This window comes from Panulirus ornatus, chromosome 16 (genome assembly GCF_036320965.1).
Source record: "Panulirus ornatus isolate Po-2019 chromosome 16, ASM3632096v1, whole genome shotgun sequence".
Taxonomy (NCBI): Eukaryota; Metazoa; Arthropoda; class Malacostraca; order Decapoda; family Palinuridae; genus Panulirus; species Panulirus ornatus.
Genome location: NC_092239.1, coordinates 46,133,868 through 46,154,741, shown reverse-complemented (window position 1 = coordinate 46,154,741; position 20,874 = coordinate 46,133,868). Strand labels below are relative to the sequence as shown.

The 20,874-nt window shown below is 40.0% G+C and overlaps 1 protein-coding gene across 1 annotated transcript in view; it reads left to right on the top strand.

The window, feature by feature from the left end:
- The window catches only part of LOC139753928 (ionotropic receptor 21a-like), a 150,800-nt gene that overhangs the window by 100,398 nt on the left and 29,528 nt on the right, over nucleotides 1-20,874 (top strand). The window contains exon 8 of the mRNA XM_071670886.1: nucleotides 4,940-5,077. Coding sequence (XP_071526987.1) covers nucleotides 4,940-5,077 — 138 coding nt within the window. The remainder of the gene's footprint in view (nucleotides 1-4,939; nucleotides 5,078-20,874) is intronic.

Below are 20,874 nucleotides of genomic sequence, written 5' to 3'. Positions count from 1 at the left end.
AGTTTCTCACATGAATCAGCCACCAGCGCTGTATCATCAGCGAACAACAACTGACTCACTTCCCAAGCTCTCTCATCCCCAACAGACTTCATACTTGCCCCTCTTTCCAAAACTCTTGCATTCACCTCCCTAACAACCCCATCCATAAACAAATTAAACAACCATGGAGACATCACACACCCCTGCCGCAAACCTACATTCACTGAGAACCAATCACTTTCCTGTCTTCCTACACGTACACATGCCTTACATCCTCGATAAAAACTTTTCACTGATTCTAACAACTTGCCTCCCACACCGTATATTCTTAAAACCTTCCACAGAGCATCTCTATCAACTCTATCATATGCCTCTCCAGATCCATAAATGCTACATACAGATCCATTTGCTTTTCTATATATATATATAAATATATATATATATATATATATATATATATATATATATATATATATATATATATATATATATATATATATATATATATATATATATATATATATATGTATATATATATAAATATATATATATATATATATATATATATATATATACATATATATATATATATATATATATATATATATATATATATATATATATATATATATATATATATATATATATATATATATATATATATATATATATATATATATATATATATATATATATATATATATATATATATATATATATATATATATATATATATATATATATATATATATATATATATATATATATATATATATATATATATATATATACATATATATATATATATATATATGTATATATATATATATATATATATATATATATATATATATATATATATATATATATATATATATATATATATATATATATATATATATATATATATATATATACATATATATATATATATATATATATATATATATATATATATATATATATATATATATATATATATATATATATATATATATATATATATATATATATATATATATATATATATATATATGTATATATATATATATATATATATATATATATATATATATATATATACATATATATATTTATATATATATATATATATATATATATATATATATATATATATATATATATATATATATATATATATATATATATATATATATATATATATATATATATATATATATATGTATGTATATATATATATATATATATATATATATATATATACATATATATATATATATATATATATATATATATATATATATATATATATATATATATATATATATTTCTTTTTTTTTTTTTGCCGCTCTCTCCCGCGTTTGCGAGGTATCGCAAGGAAACAGGAAAGCGATGGCCCAACCCACCCCCATACACATATTTATACATACGTCCACACACGCAAATATACAATACCTACACAGCTTTCCATGGTTTACCCCAGACGCTTCACATGCCCTGATTCAATCCACTGACAGCACGTCAACCACGGTATACCACATCTATCCAATTCACTCTATTCCTTGCCCTCTTTTCACCCTCCTACATGTTCAGGCCTCGATCACACAAAATCTTTTTCACTCCATCTTTCCACCTCCAATCTGGTCTCCCACTTCTCCTCGTTCCCTCCACCTCCGACACATATATGCGCTTGGTCAATCTTTCCTCACTCATTCTCTCCATGTGCCCAAACCATTTCAAATCACCTTCTTCTGCTCTCTCAACCACGCTCTTTTTATTTCCACACATCTCTCCTACCCTTACGTTACTTACTCGATCAAACCACCTCAAACCACACATTGTCCTGAAACATCTCATTTCTAGCACATCCATCCTCATGCACACAACTCTATCCATAGCCCACGCCTTGCAACCATACAACATTGTTGGAACCACTATTCTTTCAAACATACCCATTTTTGCTTTCCGAGATAATGTTCTCGACTTCCACACATTTTTGAAGGCTCCCAAGATCTTCGCCCCCTCCCCCATCCTATGATCCACTTCCACTTCCATTGTTCCATCCGCTGCCAGATCCACTCCCAGATATCTAAAACACTTTACTTCCTCCAGTTTTACTCCATTCAAACTTACCTCCCATTTGACTTGACCCTCAACCCTACTGTACCTAATTACCTTGCTCTTATTCACATTTACTCTTAGCTTTTTTCTGTCAAACACTTTACCAAACTCAGTCACCAGCTTCTGCAGTTTCTCACATGAATCAGCCACCAGCGCTGTATCATCAGCGAACAACAACTGACTAACTTCCCAAGCTCTCTTATCCCCAACAGACTTCATACTTGCCCCTCTTTCCAAAACTCTTGCATACACCTTCCTAACAACCCAATCCATAAACAAATAAAACAACCATATATGTATATATATATATATATATATATATATATATATATATATATATATATATATATATATATATATTTATCTATCTATTATACTTTGTCGCTATCTCCCGCGTTTGCGAGGTAGCGCAAAGAAACAGACGAAAGAAATGGCCCAGCCCCCCCCCCCCCGCATACACATGTATATACATACGTCCACACACGTAAATATACATACCTACACAGCTTTCCATGGTTTACCCCAGACGCTTCACATGCCTTGATTCAATCCACTGACAGCACGTCAACCCCGGTATTCCACATCGCTCCAATTCACTCTATTCCTTGCCCTCCTTTCACCCTCCTGCATGTTCAGGCCCCTATCACACAAAATCTTTTTCACTCCATCTTTCCACCTCCAATTTGGTCTCCCTCTTCTCCTCGTTCCCTCCACCTCCGACACATATATCCTCTTGGTCAATCTTTCCTCACTCATTCTCTCCATGTGCCCAAACCACTTCAAAACACCCTCTTCTGCTCTCTCAACCACGCTCTTTTTATTTCCACACATCTCTCTTACCCTTACGTTACTCACTCGATCAAACCACCTCACACCACACATTGTCCTCAAACATATATATATATATATATATATATATATATATATATATATATATATATATATATATATATATATATATATATATATATATATATATATATATATATATATATATATATATATATATATATATATATATATATATATATATATATATATATATATATATATATATATATATATATATATATATATATATATTCATTTTGCTTTGTCACTGTCTCCCGCGTTTGCGAGGTAGGGCAAGAAAACAGACGAAAGAAATGGCCCAACCCACCCCCATACACATATATATGCATACACGTCCACACACGCAAATATACATACCTATACATCTCAATATACACATATATATACGCACAGAAACATATACATATATATACATCTACATAATTCATACTGTCTCCCTTTATTTATTCCCATCGCCACCTCGCCACACATGGAATAACCTCCCCCTCCCCCTCATGTGTGCGAATTAGCGCTAGGAAAAGACAACAAAGGCCCTATTCGTTCACACTCAGTCTCTAGCTGTCATTTAATAATACCCGAAACCACAGCTCCCTTTCCACATCCAGGACCCACAGAACTCTCCATGATTTACCCCAGACGCTTCACATGCCCTGGTTCAATCCCTTAACAGCACGTCGAGCCCGGTATACCACATAGATCCAATTCACTCTATCCCTTGCCCGACTTTTACCCTCCTGCATGTTCAGGCCCCGATCACTCAAAATCTTTTTCACTCCATCTTTCCACCTTCAATTTGGTCTCCCACTTCTCCTCGTTCCCTCCACCTCAGACACATATATCCTCTTGGTCAATTATTCCTCACTCATTCTCTCCATGTGCCCAAAACATTTCAAAACACTCTCTTCTTCTTTCTCAACCACGCTCTTTTTATTTCCACATATCTCTCTTACATTACTTACTCGATCAAAGCACCTCACACTACAAACTGTCCTCACACATCTCATTTCCAGCACATCCACCCTCCTGCGCACAACCCTATCCATAGCCCACGCCTCGCAACCATAGAACATTGCTGGAACTACTATTCCTTCAAACATACCCATTTTTGCTTTCCTATATAAAGTTCTCGACTTCCACACATTCTTCAAGGCTCCCAGGATTTTCTCCCCCTCCCCCACCCTATGATTCACTTCCACTTCCATGGTTCCATCCGCTGCCAGATCCACTCCCAGATATCTAAAACACTTTGCTTCCTGTAGTTTTTTTCTCCATTCAAACTTACCTGCGAACTGACTTGACCATCAATCCTACTGTACCTAATAACCTTGCTCTTATTCACATTTACTCTTAACTTTCTTCTTTCACACACTTTACCAAACTCAGTCACTAGCTTCTGCAGTTTCTCACATGAATCAGCCACCAGCGCTGTATCATCAGCGAAGAACATGTGACTCACTTCCCAAGCTCTCTCATCCAAAACAGACTGCATACTTGCCCCTCTTTCCAAAACTCTTGCATTCACCTCCTTAACAACCCCATCCATAAAGAAATTAAACAACCATGGAGACATCACACACCCCTGCCGCAAACCTACATTCACTGAGAACCAATCACTTTCCTCTCTTCCTACACGTGCACATGCCTTACATCCTCGATAAAAACTTTTCATTGCTTCTAACAACTTGCCCCTACACCATATATTCTTAGTACCTTCCACATAGCATCTCTATCAACTCTATCATATGCCTTCTCCAGATCCATAAATGCTACATACAAATATATTTGCTTTTCTAAGTATTTCTCTCATACATTCTTCGAAGCAAACACCTAATCCACACATGAATATATATTCATTTATTCATATTTATTCATTTGTCATACTTTACCGCTGTTACATATATATAGATATAACATTTATGCAAGGGTAATAAAGATTTTCTTTTTCATAATTTTATATTTTCATTTATTGTCATAATGATGAGCTGGAATGTAGACGTTTCGACAGGGTAACGATGGCACCTTATGGGGAGGAGTTTCGTCAGTTTGTGAAGCACTCGAGATCTGAGGTGTATCAGGCGCTCTCTAACCTTATGGAGATTGTCCCGACGGCTATGGAAGCCCTCCGTGAAGCCATCACGAGAAAGTAGGTCAGAGTCTCTTCAGATGGAAACTAATTCATTCACAAATCACCAAAGTCAATTAGGCTCTCGTAAACTTAAATCAAATATCAATGCTGAATCCTTTATATTCTTTTGCACTTTGACAAAAATCATAACTATTATAAATGTTTACATACGTGTATACGTAGCGAGCAACCCAGCCATCCATTCTTCCAGCCTCGGCCGCCGTTGTCTGAGGCAATACACCACAACAGCTGAGTCAGGCCTGACCAGCCACCAGCTTGTGACTCAGCTGGAGAATCATTTACTGATGTTCATGCCCAGATGCACGGTAGTTTATTATAGGCTCAGACAGAGGCAAGGGTGTTACTGAGGAGTGTGGTGGCTGAGGAAACATAATAGGGAGATAGCTTGACAAACCAAAGTTATTTTCAGTATTGACAATGTTTTAATTATCTATGGCAGGATATCTAATTTTGAAGTGAACAGAATAGATCAGGAGCTTCTTAAGTTTAGGTTAGTTTTGGAAATTACAGATTTCTATAGAGCTGAGCCATATATTCTGGATTAGTATGTGAGATCGATGAAATAGTAAAGTAACATTCACAAAAGTCCAATGATCAGAGGGTAGTACACAGTAATAATGATGAACGTAATACACAAATAAAGAAACAAACAAAATCCAGATATGACCACCATTTGAGTTACTCGGAAGATAAATTACACTGACACAAACGTAATGTAGTCGAAGGTCCTGACTTGGGTGATTAGAAAAAAGCTAATATTATTGATGATGATGTAGCAATAACTACTGAAACGTGAAAGCAAGTAGTAACTACTGAAACATGATGTAGTGGGAATTACAAAAACATAATGTATTAGTAACTACTAAAGGATGATGTAGTGAGAATAATAAAAACATGACGTAATAGTAAATACTAAAAGTTGATGTAATGGTAATTACTAAAACATGATGTAGCAGTAACTACTGAATCATGAAGTACGAATTACTAAAACATGATATACTAGTAATTACTGAAATATAGCTAGATAAGCTGTTGTGGATGTGTTAGTGTTTAGTGAAGGATATGAGGACTGGAGGAGGAACGATAGCAAAAGGTGATATGGATGTATATCGGTACGAGTGAGAGGTATATAGTACAAGGAATAATGTAGTCAAAAATGTTTTGAAAATCAAGTGCTTGTAAATGATATTAGATTTCAAGGTAATGCTGACTCCTTTATCTATCTATCCATCTATCTATCTATCTATCTATCTATCTATCTATCTATCTATCTATCTATATATATATATATATATATATATATATATATATATATATATATATATATATATATATATATATATATTTATTTTGCTTTGTCGCTGTCTCCCGCGTTTGCGAGATAGCGCAACGAAACAGACGAAAGAAATGGCCCAACCCACCCCCATACACAAATGTATACACACACACGTCCACACGTCAACCCCGGTATACCACAACGATCCAATTCACTCTATTCCTTGCCCTCCTTTCACCCTCCTGCATGTTCAGCCCCCGATAACACAAAATCTTTTTCACTTCATCTTTCCACCTCCAATTTGGTCTCCCACTTCTCCTTGTTCCCTCCACCTCCGACACATATATCCTCTTGGTCAATCTTTCCTCACTCATTCTCTCCATGTGCCCAAACCATTTCAAAACACCCTCTTCTGCTCTCTCAACCACGCTCTTTTTATTTCCACACATCTCTCTTACCCTTACATTACTTACTCGATCAAACCACCTCACACCACACATTGTCCTCAAACATCTCATTTCCAGCACATCCACCCTCCTGCGCACAACTCTATCCATAGCCCACGCCTCGCAACCATACAACATTGTTGGAACCACTATTCCTTCAAACATACCTATCTTTGCTTTCCGAGATAATGTTCTCGACTTCCACACATTCTTCAAGGCTCCCAGGATTTTCGCCCCCTCCCCCACCCGATGATTCACTTCCGCTTCCATGGTTCCATCCGCTGCCAAATCCACTCCCAGATATCTAAAACACTTTACTTCCTCCAGTTTTTCTCCATTCAAACTTACCTGCCAATTGACTTGAACCTCAACCCTACTGTACCTAATAACCTTGCTCTTATTCACATTTACTCTTAACTTTCTTCTTTCACACACTTTACCAAACTCAGTCACCAGCTTCTGCAGTTTCTCACATGAATCAGCCACCAGCGCTGTATCATCAGCGAACAACAACTGACTCACTTCCCAAGCTCTCTCATCCACAACAGACTTCATACTTGCCCCTCTTTCCAGAACTCTTGCATTCACCTCCCTAACACCCCATCCATAAACAAATTAAACAACCATGGAGACATCACACACCCCTGCCGCTAACCTACATTCACTGAGAACCAATCACTTTCCTCTCTTCCTGCACGTACACATGCCTTACATCCTCGATAAAAACTTTTCACTGCTTCTAACAACTTGCCTCCCACACCATATATTCTTAATACCTTCCACAGAGCATCTCTATGAACTCTATCATATGCCTTCTCCAGATCCATAAATGCTACATACAAATCCATTTGCTTTTCTAAGTATTTCTCACATACATTCTTCAAAGCAAACACCTGATCCACACATCCTCTACCACTTCTGAAACCACACATCTCTTCCCCAATCTGATGCTCTGTACATCCCTTCACCCTCTCAATCAATACCCTCCCATATAATTTTCCAGGAACACTCAACAAACTTATACCTCTGTAATTTGAGCACTCACTCTTATCCCCTTTGCCTTTGTACAATGGCACTATGCACGCATTCCGCCAATCCTCACTCACCTCACCATGAGTCATACCTACATTAAATAACCTTACCAACCAGTCAACAATACAGTCACCCCCTTTTTTGATAAATTCCACTGCAATACCATCCAAACCTGCTGCCTTGCCGGCTTTCAGCTTCCGCAAAGCTTTTACTACCTCTTCTCTGTTTACCAAATCATTTTCCCTAACCCTCTCACTTTGCACACCACCTCGACCAAAATACCCTATATCTGCCACTCTATCATCAAACACATTCAACAAACCTTCAAAATACTCACTCCATCTCCTTCTCACATCACCACTACTTGTTATCACCTCCCCATTTGCGCCCTTCACTGAACTTCCCATTTGCTCCCTTGTCTTACGCACTTTATTTACCTCCTTCCAGAACATCTTTTTATTCTCCCTAAAATTTAATGATACTCTCTCACCCCAACTCTCATTTGCCCTCTTTTTCACCTCTTGCACCTATATATACATATATATATATATATATATATATATATATATATATATATATATATATTTTTTTTTTTTTATATATTATACTTTGTCGCTGTCTCCCGCTTTTGCGAGGTAGCGCAAGGAAACAGACGAAAGAAATGGCCCAACCCCCCCCATACACATGTATATACATACGTCCACACACGCAAATATACATACCTACACAGCCTTCCACGGTTTACCCCAGACGCTTCACATGCCCTGCTTCAATCCACTGACAGCACGTCAACCCCGGTATACCACATCGCTCCAACTCACTCTATTCCTTGCCCTCCTTTCGCCCTCCTGCATGTTCAGGCCCCGATCACACAAAATCTTTTTCACTCCATCTTTCCACCTCCAATTTGGTCTCCCTCTTCTCCTTCTTCCCTCCACCTCCGACACATATATCCTCTTGGTCAATCTTTCCTCACTCATTCTCTCCATGTGCCCAAACCACTTCAAAACACCCTCTTCTGCTCTCTTAACCACGCTCTTTTTCTTTCCACACATCTCTCTTACCCTTACGTTACTCACTCGATCAAACCACCTCACACCACACATTGTCCTCAAACATATCATTTCCAGCACATCCATCCTCCTGCGCACAACTCTATCCATAGCCCACGCCTCGCAACCATACAACATTGTTGGAACCACTATTCCTTCAAACATACCCATTTTTGCTTTCCGAGATAATGTTCTCGACTTCCACACATTCTTCAAGGCCCCCAGGATTTTCGCCCCCTCCCCCACCCGATGATCCACTTCCGCTTCCATGGTTCCATCCGCTGCCATATCCACTCCCAGATATCTAAAACACTTCACTTCCTCCAGTTTTTCTCCATTCAAACTCACCTCCCAATTGACTTGACCCTCAACCCTACTGTACCTAATAACCTTGCTCTTATTCACATTTACTCTTAACTTTCTTCTTCCACACACTTTTCCAAACTCAGTCACCAGCTTCTGCAGTTTCTCACATGAATCAGCCACCAGCGCTGTATCATCGGCGAACAACAACTGACTCACTTTCCAAGCTCTCTCATCCCCAACAGACTTCATACTTGCCCCTCTTTCCAAAACTCTTGCATTTACCTCCCTAACAACCCCATCCATAAACAAATTAAACAACCATGGAGACATCACACACCCCTGCCGCAAACCTACATTCACTGAGAACCAATCACTTTCCTCTCTTCCTACACGTACACATGCCTTACATCCTCGATAAAAACTATTCACTGCTTCTAACAACTTTCCTCCCACACCATATATTCTTAATACCTTCCACAGAGCATCTCTATCAACTCTATCATATGCCTTCTCCAGATCCATAAATGCTACATACAAATCCATTTGCTTTTCTAAGTATTTCTCACATACATTCTTCAAAGCAAACACCTGATCCACACATCCTCTACCACTTCTGAAACCACACTGCTCTTCCCCAATCTGATGCTCTGTACATCCCTTCACCCTCTCAATCAATACCCTCCCATATAATTTACCAGGAATACTCAACAAACTTATACCTCTGTAATTTCAGCACTCACTCTTATCCCCTTTGCCTTTGTACAATGGCACTATGCACGCATTCCGCCAATCCTCAGGCACCTCACCATGAGTCATACATACATTAAATAACCTTACCAACCAGTCAACAATACAGTCACCCCCTTTTTTAATAAATTCCACTGCAATACCATCCAAACCTGCTGCCTTGCCGGCTTTCATCTTCCGCAAAGCTTTCACTACCTCTTCTCTGTTTACCAAATCATTTTCCCTAACCCTCTCACTTTGCACACCACCTCGACCAAAACACCCTATATCTGCCACTCTATCATCAAACACATTCAACAAACCTTCAAAATACTCACTCCATCTCCTTCTCACATCACCACTACTTGTTATCACCTCCCCACTTGCGCCCTTCACCGAAGTTCCCATTTGCTCCCTTGTCTTACGCACTTTATTTACCTCCTTCCAGAACATCTTTTTATTCTCCCTAAAATTTAATGATACTCTCTCACCCCAACTCTCATTTGCCCTTTTTTTCACCTCTTGCACCTTTCTCTTGACCTCCTGTCTCTTTCTTTTATACATCTCCCACTCAATTGCATTTTTTCCCTGCAAAAATCGTCCTAATGCCTCTCTCTTCTCTTTCACTAAAACTCTTACTTCTTCATCCCACCACTCACTACCCTTTCTAATCAACCCACCTCCCACTCTTCTCATGCCACAAGCATCTTTTGCGCAATCCATCACTGATTCCCTAAATACATCCCATTCCTCCCCCACTCCCCTTACTTCCATTGTTCTCACCTTTTTCCATTCTGTACTCAGTCTCTCCTGGTACTTCCTCACACAGGTCTCCTTCTCAAGCTCACTTACTCTCACCACCCTCTTCACCCCAACATTCACTCTTCTTTTCTGAAAACCCATACAAATCTTCACCTTAGCCTCCACAAGTTAATGATCAGACATCCCTCCAGTTGCACCTCTCAGCACATTAACATCCAAAAGTCTCTCTTTCGCACGCCTGTCAATTAACACGTAATCCAATAACGCTCTCTGACCATCTCTCCTACTTACATAAGTATACTTATGTATATCTCGCTTTTTAAACCAGGTATTCCCAATCATCAGTCCTTTTTCAGCACATAAATCTACAAGCTCTTCACCATTTCCATTTACAACACTGAACACCCCATGTATACCAATTATTCCCTCAACTGTCACATTACTCACCTTTGCATTCAAATCACCCATCACTATATATATATATATATATATATATATATATATATATATATATATATATATATATGGATATATATATTATATTTTCTTATACTTTGTCGTTGTCTCCCGCGTTAGCGAGGTAGCGCAAGGAAACAGACGAAAGAATGGCCCAACCCACCCACATACACATGTATATACATGCGCGTCCACACACGTACATATACATACCTATACATCTCAACGCATACATATATATATATATATATACACACACAGACATATACATACTTAGACATGTACATGATTCATACTGTCTGGCCTTATTCATTCCTGTCGCCCCCCCACCACACATGAAAATGACAACCCCCTTCCCCGCATGTGAGCGAGGTAGCATTAAGAAAAGACAACAAAGGCCACATTCGTTCACACTCAGTCTCTAGCTGTCATGTATAATGCACCGAAACCACAGCTCCCTTATCACATCCAGGCCCCACAGAACTTTCCATGGTTTACCCCAGACGCTTCACATGCCCTGGTTCAATCCACTGACAGCACATCGACCCCGGTATACCTGATCGTTCCAATTCACTCTATTCCTTGCACGCCTTTCACCCTTCTGAATGTTCAGGCCCCGATCACTCAAAATCTTTTTCACTCCATCTTTTCACCTCCAATTTGGTCTCCCACTTCTCGTTCCCTCCACCTCTGACACATATATCCTCGTTGTCAATCTTTCCTCACTCATTTTCTACATGTGAACAAATCATTTCAAAACACCCTCTTCTATCTCAACCAAACTCCTTTTATTACCACACATCTCTCTTACCCTTACATTACTTACTCGATCAAACCGCCTGACACCACATATTGTCCTCAGACATCTCCTTTCCAACACATCCACCCTCCTGCGCACAACTCTATCTATACCCCACGCCTCGCAACCATATAACATTGTCGGAACCACTATTCCTTCAAACATACACATTTTTGCTTTCCGAGATAACGTTATCGCCTTCCATACATTTTTCAACGCTCCCAGAAATTTCGCTCCCTCCCCCACCCTATGACTAACTTCCGCTTCCATGGTTCCATCCGCTGCCAAATCCACTCCCAAATAACGCAAACACATCACTTCCTCCAGTTTTTCTCCATTCAAACATGCCTCCCAAATGACTTGTCCCTCAACCTTACTGTACCTAATAATCTTGCGCTTATTCATATTTACTCACAGCTTTCTTCTTTCATACAATTACCAAACTCAGTCACCAGCTTCTGCAGTTTCTCACATGAATCAGCCACCAGCGCTGTATCATCAACGAACAAGTGACTCACTTCCCAAGCTCTCTCATCCACAACAGACCACATACTTGCCCATTCCTGCAAAACTCTTGCATTCACCTCCCTAACAACCCCATCCATGAACAAATTAAACAAGCATGGAGACATCACCCACCTCTGCAGCGAACCAACATTCACTCAGCACTAATTGCTTTCCTCTCTTCCTACTCGTACACATGCCTTACATCCTCGATAGAAACTTTTCACTACTTATAATAACTTGCCTCCTATGCCATATATTCTTAATACCTTCCACAGAGCATCTCTATCAACTCTATCATATGCCTTCTCCAGATCCATAAATGCCAAATACAAATCCATTTCCTTTTCTAAGTATTTCTCACATACATTCTTCAAAGCAAACACTTAATCACACATCCTCAACCACTTCTTAAGCCACACTGCTCTTCCCCAATCTGATGCTCTGTGCATGCCTTCACCCTCTAAATCAATACTCTCCCATATAATTTCCCAGGAATTCTCAACAAACTTATACCTCTGTAATTTGAACACTCACCTTTATCCCCTTTCCCTTTGTACACTAGCACTATGCAAGCATTCCGCCAATACTCAGACACCTCACCATGAGTCATACATACATTGAATAACATTACCAACCAATCAACGGCACAGTCACTCCCTTTTTTAATGAATTCCACTGTAGTACCATCTAAACCCGCTGTCTCGTTGGCTTTCATCTTCCGCAAAGCTTTTACTATCTCTTCTCTGTTTACCAAATCATTTTCCCTGACTCTCTCACTTTGCACACCACCTCGACAAAACACCATATATCTGCTACTCTACCATCAAATAATTCAAAAAACTTTCAAAATACTCACTCCATCTCCTTCTCTCATCACCTCTACTTGTTATCACCTAGCCATTAGCCCCCTTCAATGATGTTCCCAATTGTTCTCTTGTCTTACGCACTTTATTTACCCACTTCCAAAACATGTATTTACTCTCCCTAGAATTAAATGATAGTCTCTCACGCCAACTCTCATTTGCCCTCTTTTTCACTTCTTGCACCTTTCTCTTGACCTCCTGCCTCTTTCTTTTATACATCTCCCAGTCATTTGAATTATTTCCCTGGAAAAGTCGTCGAAATGCCTCTCTCTTCTCTTTCACTAATAATATTACTTCTTCATTCCACCACTCACTACGCTTTCTAATCTGCCCACTTCCCACGCTTCTCATGCCACAAGCATCTTTTGCGCAAGCCATCACGACTTCCCTAAATACATCCCATCCCTCCCCACTCCCCTTACATCCTCTGTTTTCACCTTTTTCCATTCTGTACTCAGTCTCTCATGGTACATCCTCACAAAAGTCTCCTTCCCAAGCATACTTACTCTCACCACTCGCTTTAGCCCAACATTTTCTCTTCTTTTCTGAAAACCTCTACAAATCTTCACCTTTGCCTCCACAAGATAATGATCAGATATCTCTCCAATTGCACCTCTCAGCAAATCAACATCCAAAAGTCTCTTTTTCGCGCGCTTATCAATTAACACGTGATCCATTAACGCTCTCTGGCCATCTCTCCTACTTACATACGTATACTTATTTATATCCCTCTTTCTGAACCAGGTATTCTCAATCATCCGTCCTTTTTCAGCGCACAAATCTACAAGCTCTTCACCATTTCCATTTGCAACACTGAACACCCCATGCACACCAATTATTTCCTCAACTGCCACATTACTCACCTTTGCATTCAAATCACACATCACTATAACCCGGTCACGTGCATCAAAACTGCTAGCATATTCACTCAGCTGCTCCCAATACATTTGCCTCTCTTGATCTTTTTTCTCATGTCCAGTTGCATATGCATCAATAATCACCCATCTCTCTCCATCCGCTTTCTGTTTTACCCATATCAATCTAGAGTTTAATTTCTTTCATACTCCTACCACTCTTGTTTCAGGAATAGTGCTGCTCCTTCCCTTGCTCTTGCCCTCTGACCAACCCCTGACATCACTCTCAAGATATTCCCAAACCACTCTTCCGATTTACCCTTTAGCTTCGTTTCACTTAGAGCCAGAACATCCAGGTTCCTTTCCTCAAACATACTACATATCTCTCCTTCTTTCTCATCTTGGTTACATCCACATGTTTGGACACCCCAATTTGACCCTTCGAGGAGGATGAGCCAAGCATACATCCATACATATGTGTATATATGCAGGAGATAGGGGAGAAAGAAAACTTCTCACGCATTCCCCGCGTGCCGTAGAAGGCGAATAAAGGGGACGCAAAGGGGGTATAGAAGCCCTCGTCTCCTTGTATTTTAACTTTCTAAAAGAGGAAACAGAAAAAGGATTCATGCGGGGAATGCTCATCCTCCTTGCAAGCTCAGATTGGGGTGTCTAAATGTGTGTTGATGTATCCAAGTTGAGAAAAAGTAGAGATAGGTAGTAAGTTTGAGGAAAGGAACCTGGATGTTTGGCTCTGAGTGTAACGAAGCTCAAGGGTTAAGGGGGAGAGTGGTTTGGGAATGACTTGGGAGTAAATTCAGGGGTTGGTGAGAGGACAAGAGCAGAGGAGGGAGTAGCATTACTCTCGAAGCAATAGATGTGGGAGTATGTGATAGTGTGTAAAAAATTCAGCTCTGGATTAATATGGGTAAAACTAAAAGTGGATTGAGAGAGATGGGTTATTATAGGTGGCAATGTACCTGGTCATGAGAAGAAAGATCATGAGAGGCAAGTGTTTCGGGAGAAGATGAGAGTGAGTTAGCAGCTTTGATGCTCGAGACCGGGTTGTAGTCGTCGGTGATTTGAATGCAAAGGTGAGTAATGTGGCAGTTGAGGGTATAATTTGTGAACATGGGGTGCTCTGTGTTTTAAATGAAAATGATGAAGATCTTGTAAATTTGTGTTCTAAAAAAGGGCTGGTGATTGGGAATAACTGGTTTAGAAAGAGAGATATACACGAGTATACGTAAGTAGGAGAGATGGCCAGACAGCGTTATTGGACTACGTGTTGAATGATAGGCGCGTGAAAGAGAGACTTTTGAATGTTAATGTGCTGAGAAGGGCAACTGGAGAGACATCTGATCATTATCTTCTGGAGGCGAGGGTGAAGACTTGTAGCGGTTTTCGTAAAAGAAGAGAGAACATTGGGATGAAGAGAGTGGTGAGAGTAAGTGAGCTTGGAAAGGACACTTGTTTGAGGATCAACCTGGAGGGATTGGGTGCAGAATGAAAAAAGGTGAGAGCAAATGACGTTAGGGGAGTTGGGGTTGAATGGGATGTATTTTCGGAAGCAGTGATGGCTTGCGTAAGAATATGACTGTGGCATGAGAAAGGTGGGAGGCAGGTAGATTAGAAAGGATAGTGAGAGGTGGTAGGAAAAAGGTCAGATTGTTAGAGAAAAGAGAAGAGAAAGGCATTTGGACGATTTTTGCAGGAAAATAGTGCAGATGACTGGGAGATGTATAAAGGAAAAAGGCAGGAGTTGAAGAGAAAGGTGGAAGAGTTGAAAAAGAGGGGTGAGACAGTATCATAAGATTTTACGGAGAAAAAAAAAAAGATGTCTTGGAAGGAGGTAAATGTAGTGCGTGAGACAAGAGAACAAATGGGAACATCGGTGTAAGGGGCTAATGGGTAATTAATAACGAGTACTAGTGAAGTGAGGAGATGGGTTAGTATTTTAAAGGTTTGTTAAATATGTTTGATGAGAGAGTACCAGATATAGGATGCTTTGGTCGAGGTTGTTTCCGAAGTGAGAGGGTCAGGGAAAATAGTTTGGTAAACAGAGAAGACGTAGCGAAAACTTTGCTGAAGGTGAAAGCCGGCAAGGCGGGGGGTTTGGATGGTATTGCAGTGAAATCTATCAAAAAAAGGGTGACCATGTTGTTGTCTGGTTGGTGAGGATGTTCATTATATCTATAGCTCATGGTGAAGTACCTGAGGATTGGTGGAATGCATACATAGTGCCATTGTACAAAGGCAAAGGGGATAAAGGTGAGCGTTCAAATTACAGAGGTATAAGTTTATTGAGTATTCCTGGGATATTATATGGGAGGGTACTGAATGCGAGGGTAAAGCATGTACAGAGCATCTGATTTGGGAAGAACAGTGTGGTTTCAGAAGTGATACAGGATGTGTGGATGAAGTGTTTGCTTTGAAGAATGTATGTGAGAAATACTTGGAAAAATATATGGATTTGTGTATAGCATTTATGGATCTGGCGAAGGCATATAATAGAGCTGACAGAGATGCTCTATGGAAGGAATTTAGAGTGTATAGTGTGGAAGGCAAGCTGCGAGAAGCAGTAAAAAGTTATTATCAAGTATGTAAGGCATGTGTACGAGTAGGAAGAGAGGGAAGTGATTGCCTCACAGTTAATATCAGTTTGCGGCAGGGGTGCGTGACGTTCTCAAGGGTGTTGAATTTGTTTATGGATGGGTTGGTTAGGAAGGTGAATGCAAGAGTTTTGGAGAGAGGGGCGAGTATACAATCTATTGTGGATGAGAGGGCTTGGTAAGTCAATCATTTGTTGTTCGCTGATGATATAATGCAAGTGGTTGATTCGGGGAAGAAACTTCAGAAGCTGGTGACTGAGTTTGGTAAAGTATGTGTAAGAAGAAAGCTGAGCGTAGATGTGAATAAGAGCAAGGTTATTAGGTACAGTAGGGTTGAGAGACAAGTCAATTGTGAGATAAGTTTGTATTGGGAAAAACTGGATGAAGTGAAGTGTTTTAGATATCTGGGAGTGGATGTAGCAGCGGATGGAACCATGGAAGCGGAACTGAATCAAAGGGTAGGGGAGGAAGCGAAGGTTCTGAGAGAACATTATCTCTGGAAGCAGAAATGGGTATGTTTGAGAGAATATTGCTTCTAACAATGTTATATGGTTGTAAGGCGTGAGCTATAGACAGGTTGTGCGGAGAAGGATGGATGTGTTAGAAATGAGGGGTTTGATCGAGTAAGTAATGAAAGGGTAAGAGAGATGTGTGGTAATATAAACATTGTGATTGAGAGAGCAGAAGAGGGTGCATTGAAATGGTTTGGTCACATGCGGAGAATGTGTGAGGAAAGATTGAAAAACAGGATATATGTATCAGAGGTGGAGGGAACGAGGAGAAGTGGTAAAACAAATTGAAGGTGGATCGATAGAGTGAAAAAGATTTTGAGCGATCGGGGCTTGAACATAGAGGAGGGTGAAAGGCGAGCAAGAAAGAGGGTGAATTGGAAAGATGTGGCATACCGGGGTCGACGTGCCGTCAATGGATATAATAAGGCATATCAGGCGTCTGGAGTAAACCATGTAAAGTTTTGTGGGGCCTGGATGTGGACAGGGAGCTGTGGTTTCGGCGAATTACACAAGACAACTTGAGACTGCGTATGAATGAATGTGGCCTTCGTCATTTTGCTAGAGCTACCTGGCAGGCCGATGGGGCAATGCTATTTCATGTGGGGTGAGGTCACTTCCCACGCATTCCCTGCGTGTCATAGAAAGCGACTAAAAGGGGAGGGAGCGGGGGACTGGAAATCCTCCCCTCTTGTTTTTTTTATTTGTAATTTTCCAAAAGAAGGAACAGAAAAGGGGGCCAGGTGAGGATATTCCCTCAGAGGCCCAGTCCTCTGTTCTTAACGCTACCTTGCTAATCCGGGAAATGGCGAATAGTTTGAAAGAAAAGAAAGAAAATATATATATATATATATATATATATATATATATATATATATATATATATATATATATATATATTATTTATTTATTATTAATCTATTTCCTTTCGTCGCTGTCTCCCGCGTTAGCGAGGTAGCGCAAGGAAACAGACGAAAGAATGGCCCAACCCACCCACATACACCCGTATATACATTCACGTCCACACACGCAAATATACATACCTATACATCTCAATGTACACACATATATACACACACACAGAAATATACATATATACACATGTACATAATTCATACTGTCTGCTTTTATTTATACCACTCGCCACCTCGCCACACATGGAATAACAACCCCCTCCCCCCTCATGTTTCCGCGGTAACGCTAGGAAAAGACAACAAAGGCCCCATTCGTTCACACTCAGTCTCTAGCTGTCGTGAAATAATGCACCGAAACCACAGCTCCGTTTTCACATCCAGGCCCCACAGAACTTTCCATGGTTTACCCCAGACGCTTCACATGCCTTGGTTCAACCCTTTGACAGCACGTCGACCCTGGTATACCACATCGTTCCAATTCACTTTATTCCTTGCACGCCTTTCACCCTCCTGCATGTTTAGGCCCCGATCACTCAAAATCTTTTTCACTCCATCTTTCCACCTCGAATTTGGTCTCCCACTTCTCCTCTTCCCCTCCACCTCTGACACATATATCCACTTCGTCAATCTTTCCTCACTCATTCTCTCCATGTGACCAAACCATTTCAAAACACACTCTACTGATCTCTCAACCACACTCTTTTTATTTCCACACATCTCTTTTACCCTTACATTACTTACTCGATCAAACCACCTCACACCACATATAGTACTCAAACATCTCATTTCCAGCATATCCACCCTCCTGCGCACAACTGTATCCATAACCCACGCCTCGCAACCATACAACATTGTTGAAACCACTATTACTTCAAACATACACATTTTTGCTTTCCGTGATAATGTTCTCGACTTCCAAACATTCTTGAAGGCTCCCAGAATTTTCGCCCCTTTCCTCACCCTATGATTCATTTCCGCTTCCATGGTTCCATCCGCTGCCAGATCCACTCCCTAATATCTAAAACACTTTACTTCCTCCAGTTTTTCTCCATTCAAAACTTACCTGCCAATTGAATTGACCCTCAACCCTACAGAACCTAATAACCTTGCTCTTATTCACATTTACTCTTAACTTTGTTGTTTCACACACTTTACCAAACTCAGTCAACAACTTTTGCAGTTTCTCACATGAATCAGCCACCAGCGCTCTATCATCAGCGAACAACAACTGACTCACTTCCGAAGCTCTATCATCCACAATAGACTGCATACATGCCCCTCTTTCCAAAACGCTTGCATTCACCTCCCTAGCAGCCCCATCCAGAAACAAATTAAACAACCATGGAGACATCACACACCCCTGCCGCAAACCTACATTCACTGAGAACCAATCACGTTCCTCTCTTCCTGCACGTACACATGCCTTACATCCTCGATAAAAACTTTTCACTGCTTCTAACAACTTGCCTCCCACACGCTATATTCTTAATACCTTCCACCGAGCATCTCTATCAACTCTATCATATGCCTTCTCCAGATCCATAAATGCTATATACAAATCCATTTGCTTTTCTAAGTATTTCTCACATACATTCTTTAAAGCAAACACCTGATCATCACATCCTCTACCACTTCTGAAACCACACTGCTCTTCCCCAATCTGATGCTCTGTACATGCCTTCACCCTCTCAATCAATAACCTCCCATATAATTTTCCAGGAATACTCAACAAATTTATAGCTCTGTAATTTGAGCACTCACTCTTATTCCCTTTGCCTTTGTACAATGGCACTATGCAAGTATTCCGCCAATCCTCAGTCACCTCACCATCAATCATACATACATTAAACAACCTGACCAACCAGTCAACAATACAGTCACCCCCTTTTTTTGATAAATTCCACTGCAATACCAACCAAACCTGCTGCTTTGCCGGCTTTCATCTTCCGTAAATCTTTTACTACCTCTTCTCTATTTACCAAATAAATTTCCCCTAACCCTCTCACTTTGCACACCACCTCGACCAAAACACCCTATATCTGCCACTCTACCATCGAACACATTCAACAAACTTTCAAAAAACTCACTCCATCTCCTTCTCACATCACCAATACTTGTTATCACCTCCCCATTAGCCCCCTTGACTGATGTTCCCATTTCTTCCCTTGTCTTACGCACTTTATTTACCTCATTCCAAAACATCTTTTTTTCTCCCTAAAATTTAATGATACTCTCTCACCCCAACTCTCATTTGCCCTCTTTTTCACCTCTTGCACCTTTCTCTTGACCGTCCTGTGTCTTTATTTATACATCTCCCACTCATTTGCATTTCTTCCGTGCAAAAAATCGTCCAATTGCCTCTCTCTTCTCTTTCACTAATAATCTTACTTCTTCATCCTACCACTCACTACCATTTCTAATCAACCCAACTCCCATGCTTCTCATGCCACAAGCATCTTTTGCGCAAGCCATCACTGCTTCCCTAAATACATCCCATTACTCCCCCACTCCCCTTACGTCCTTTGTTCTCACCTTTTTCCATTCTTTACTCAGTGTGTCCTAGCACTTCCTCACACAAGCCTCCTTCCTAAGCTCACTTACTCATTCACTAAAGTTCCCATTTGTATTGCGCACTTTATTTACCTCCTTTCAGAACATCTTTTTATTCACCCTAAAACTT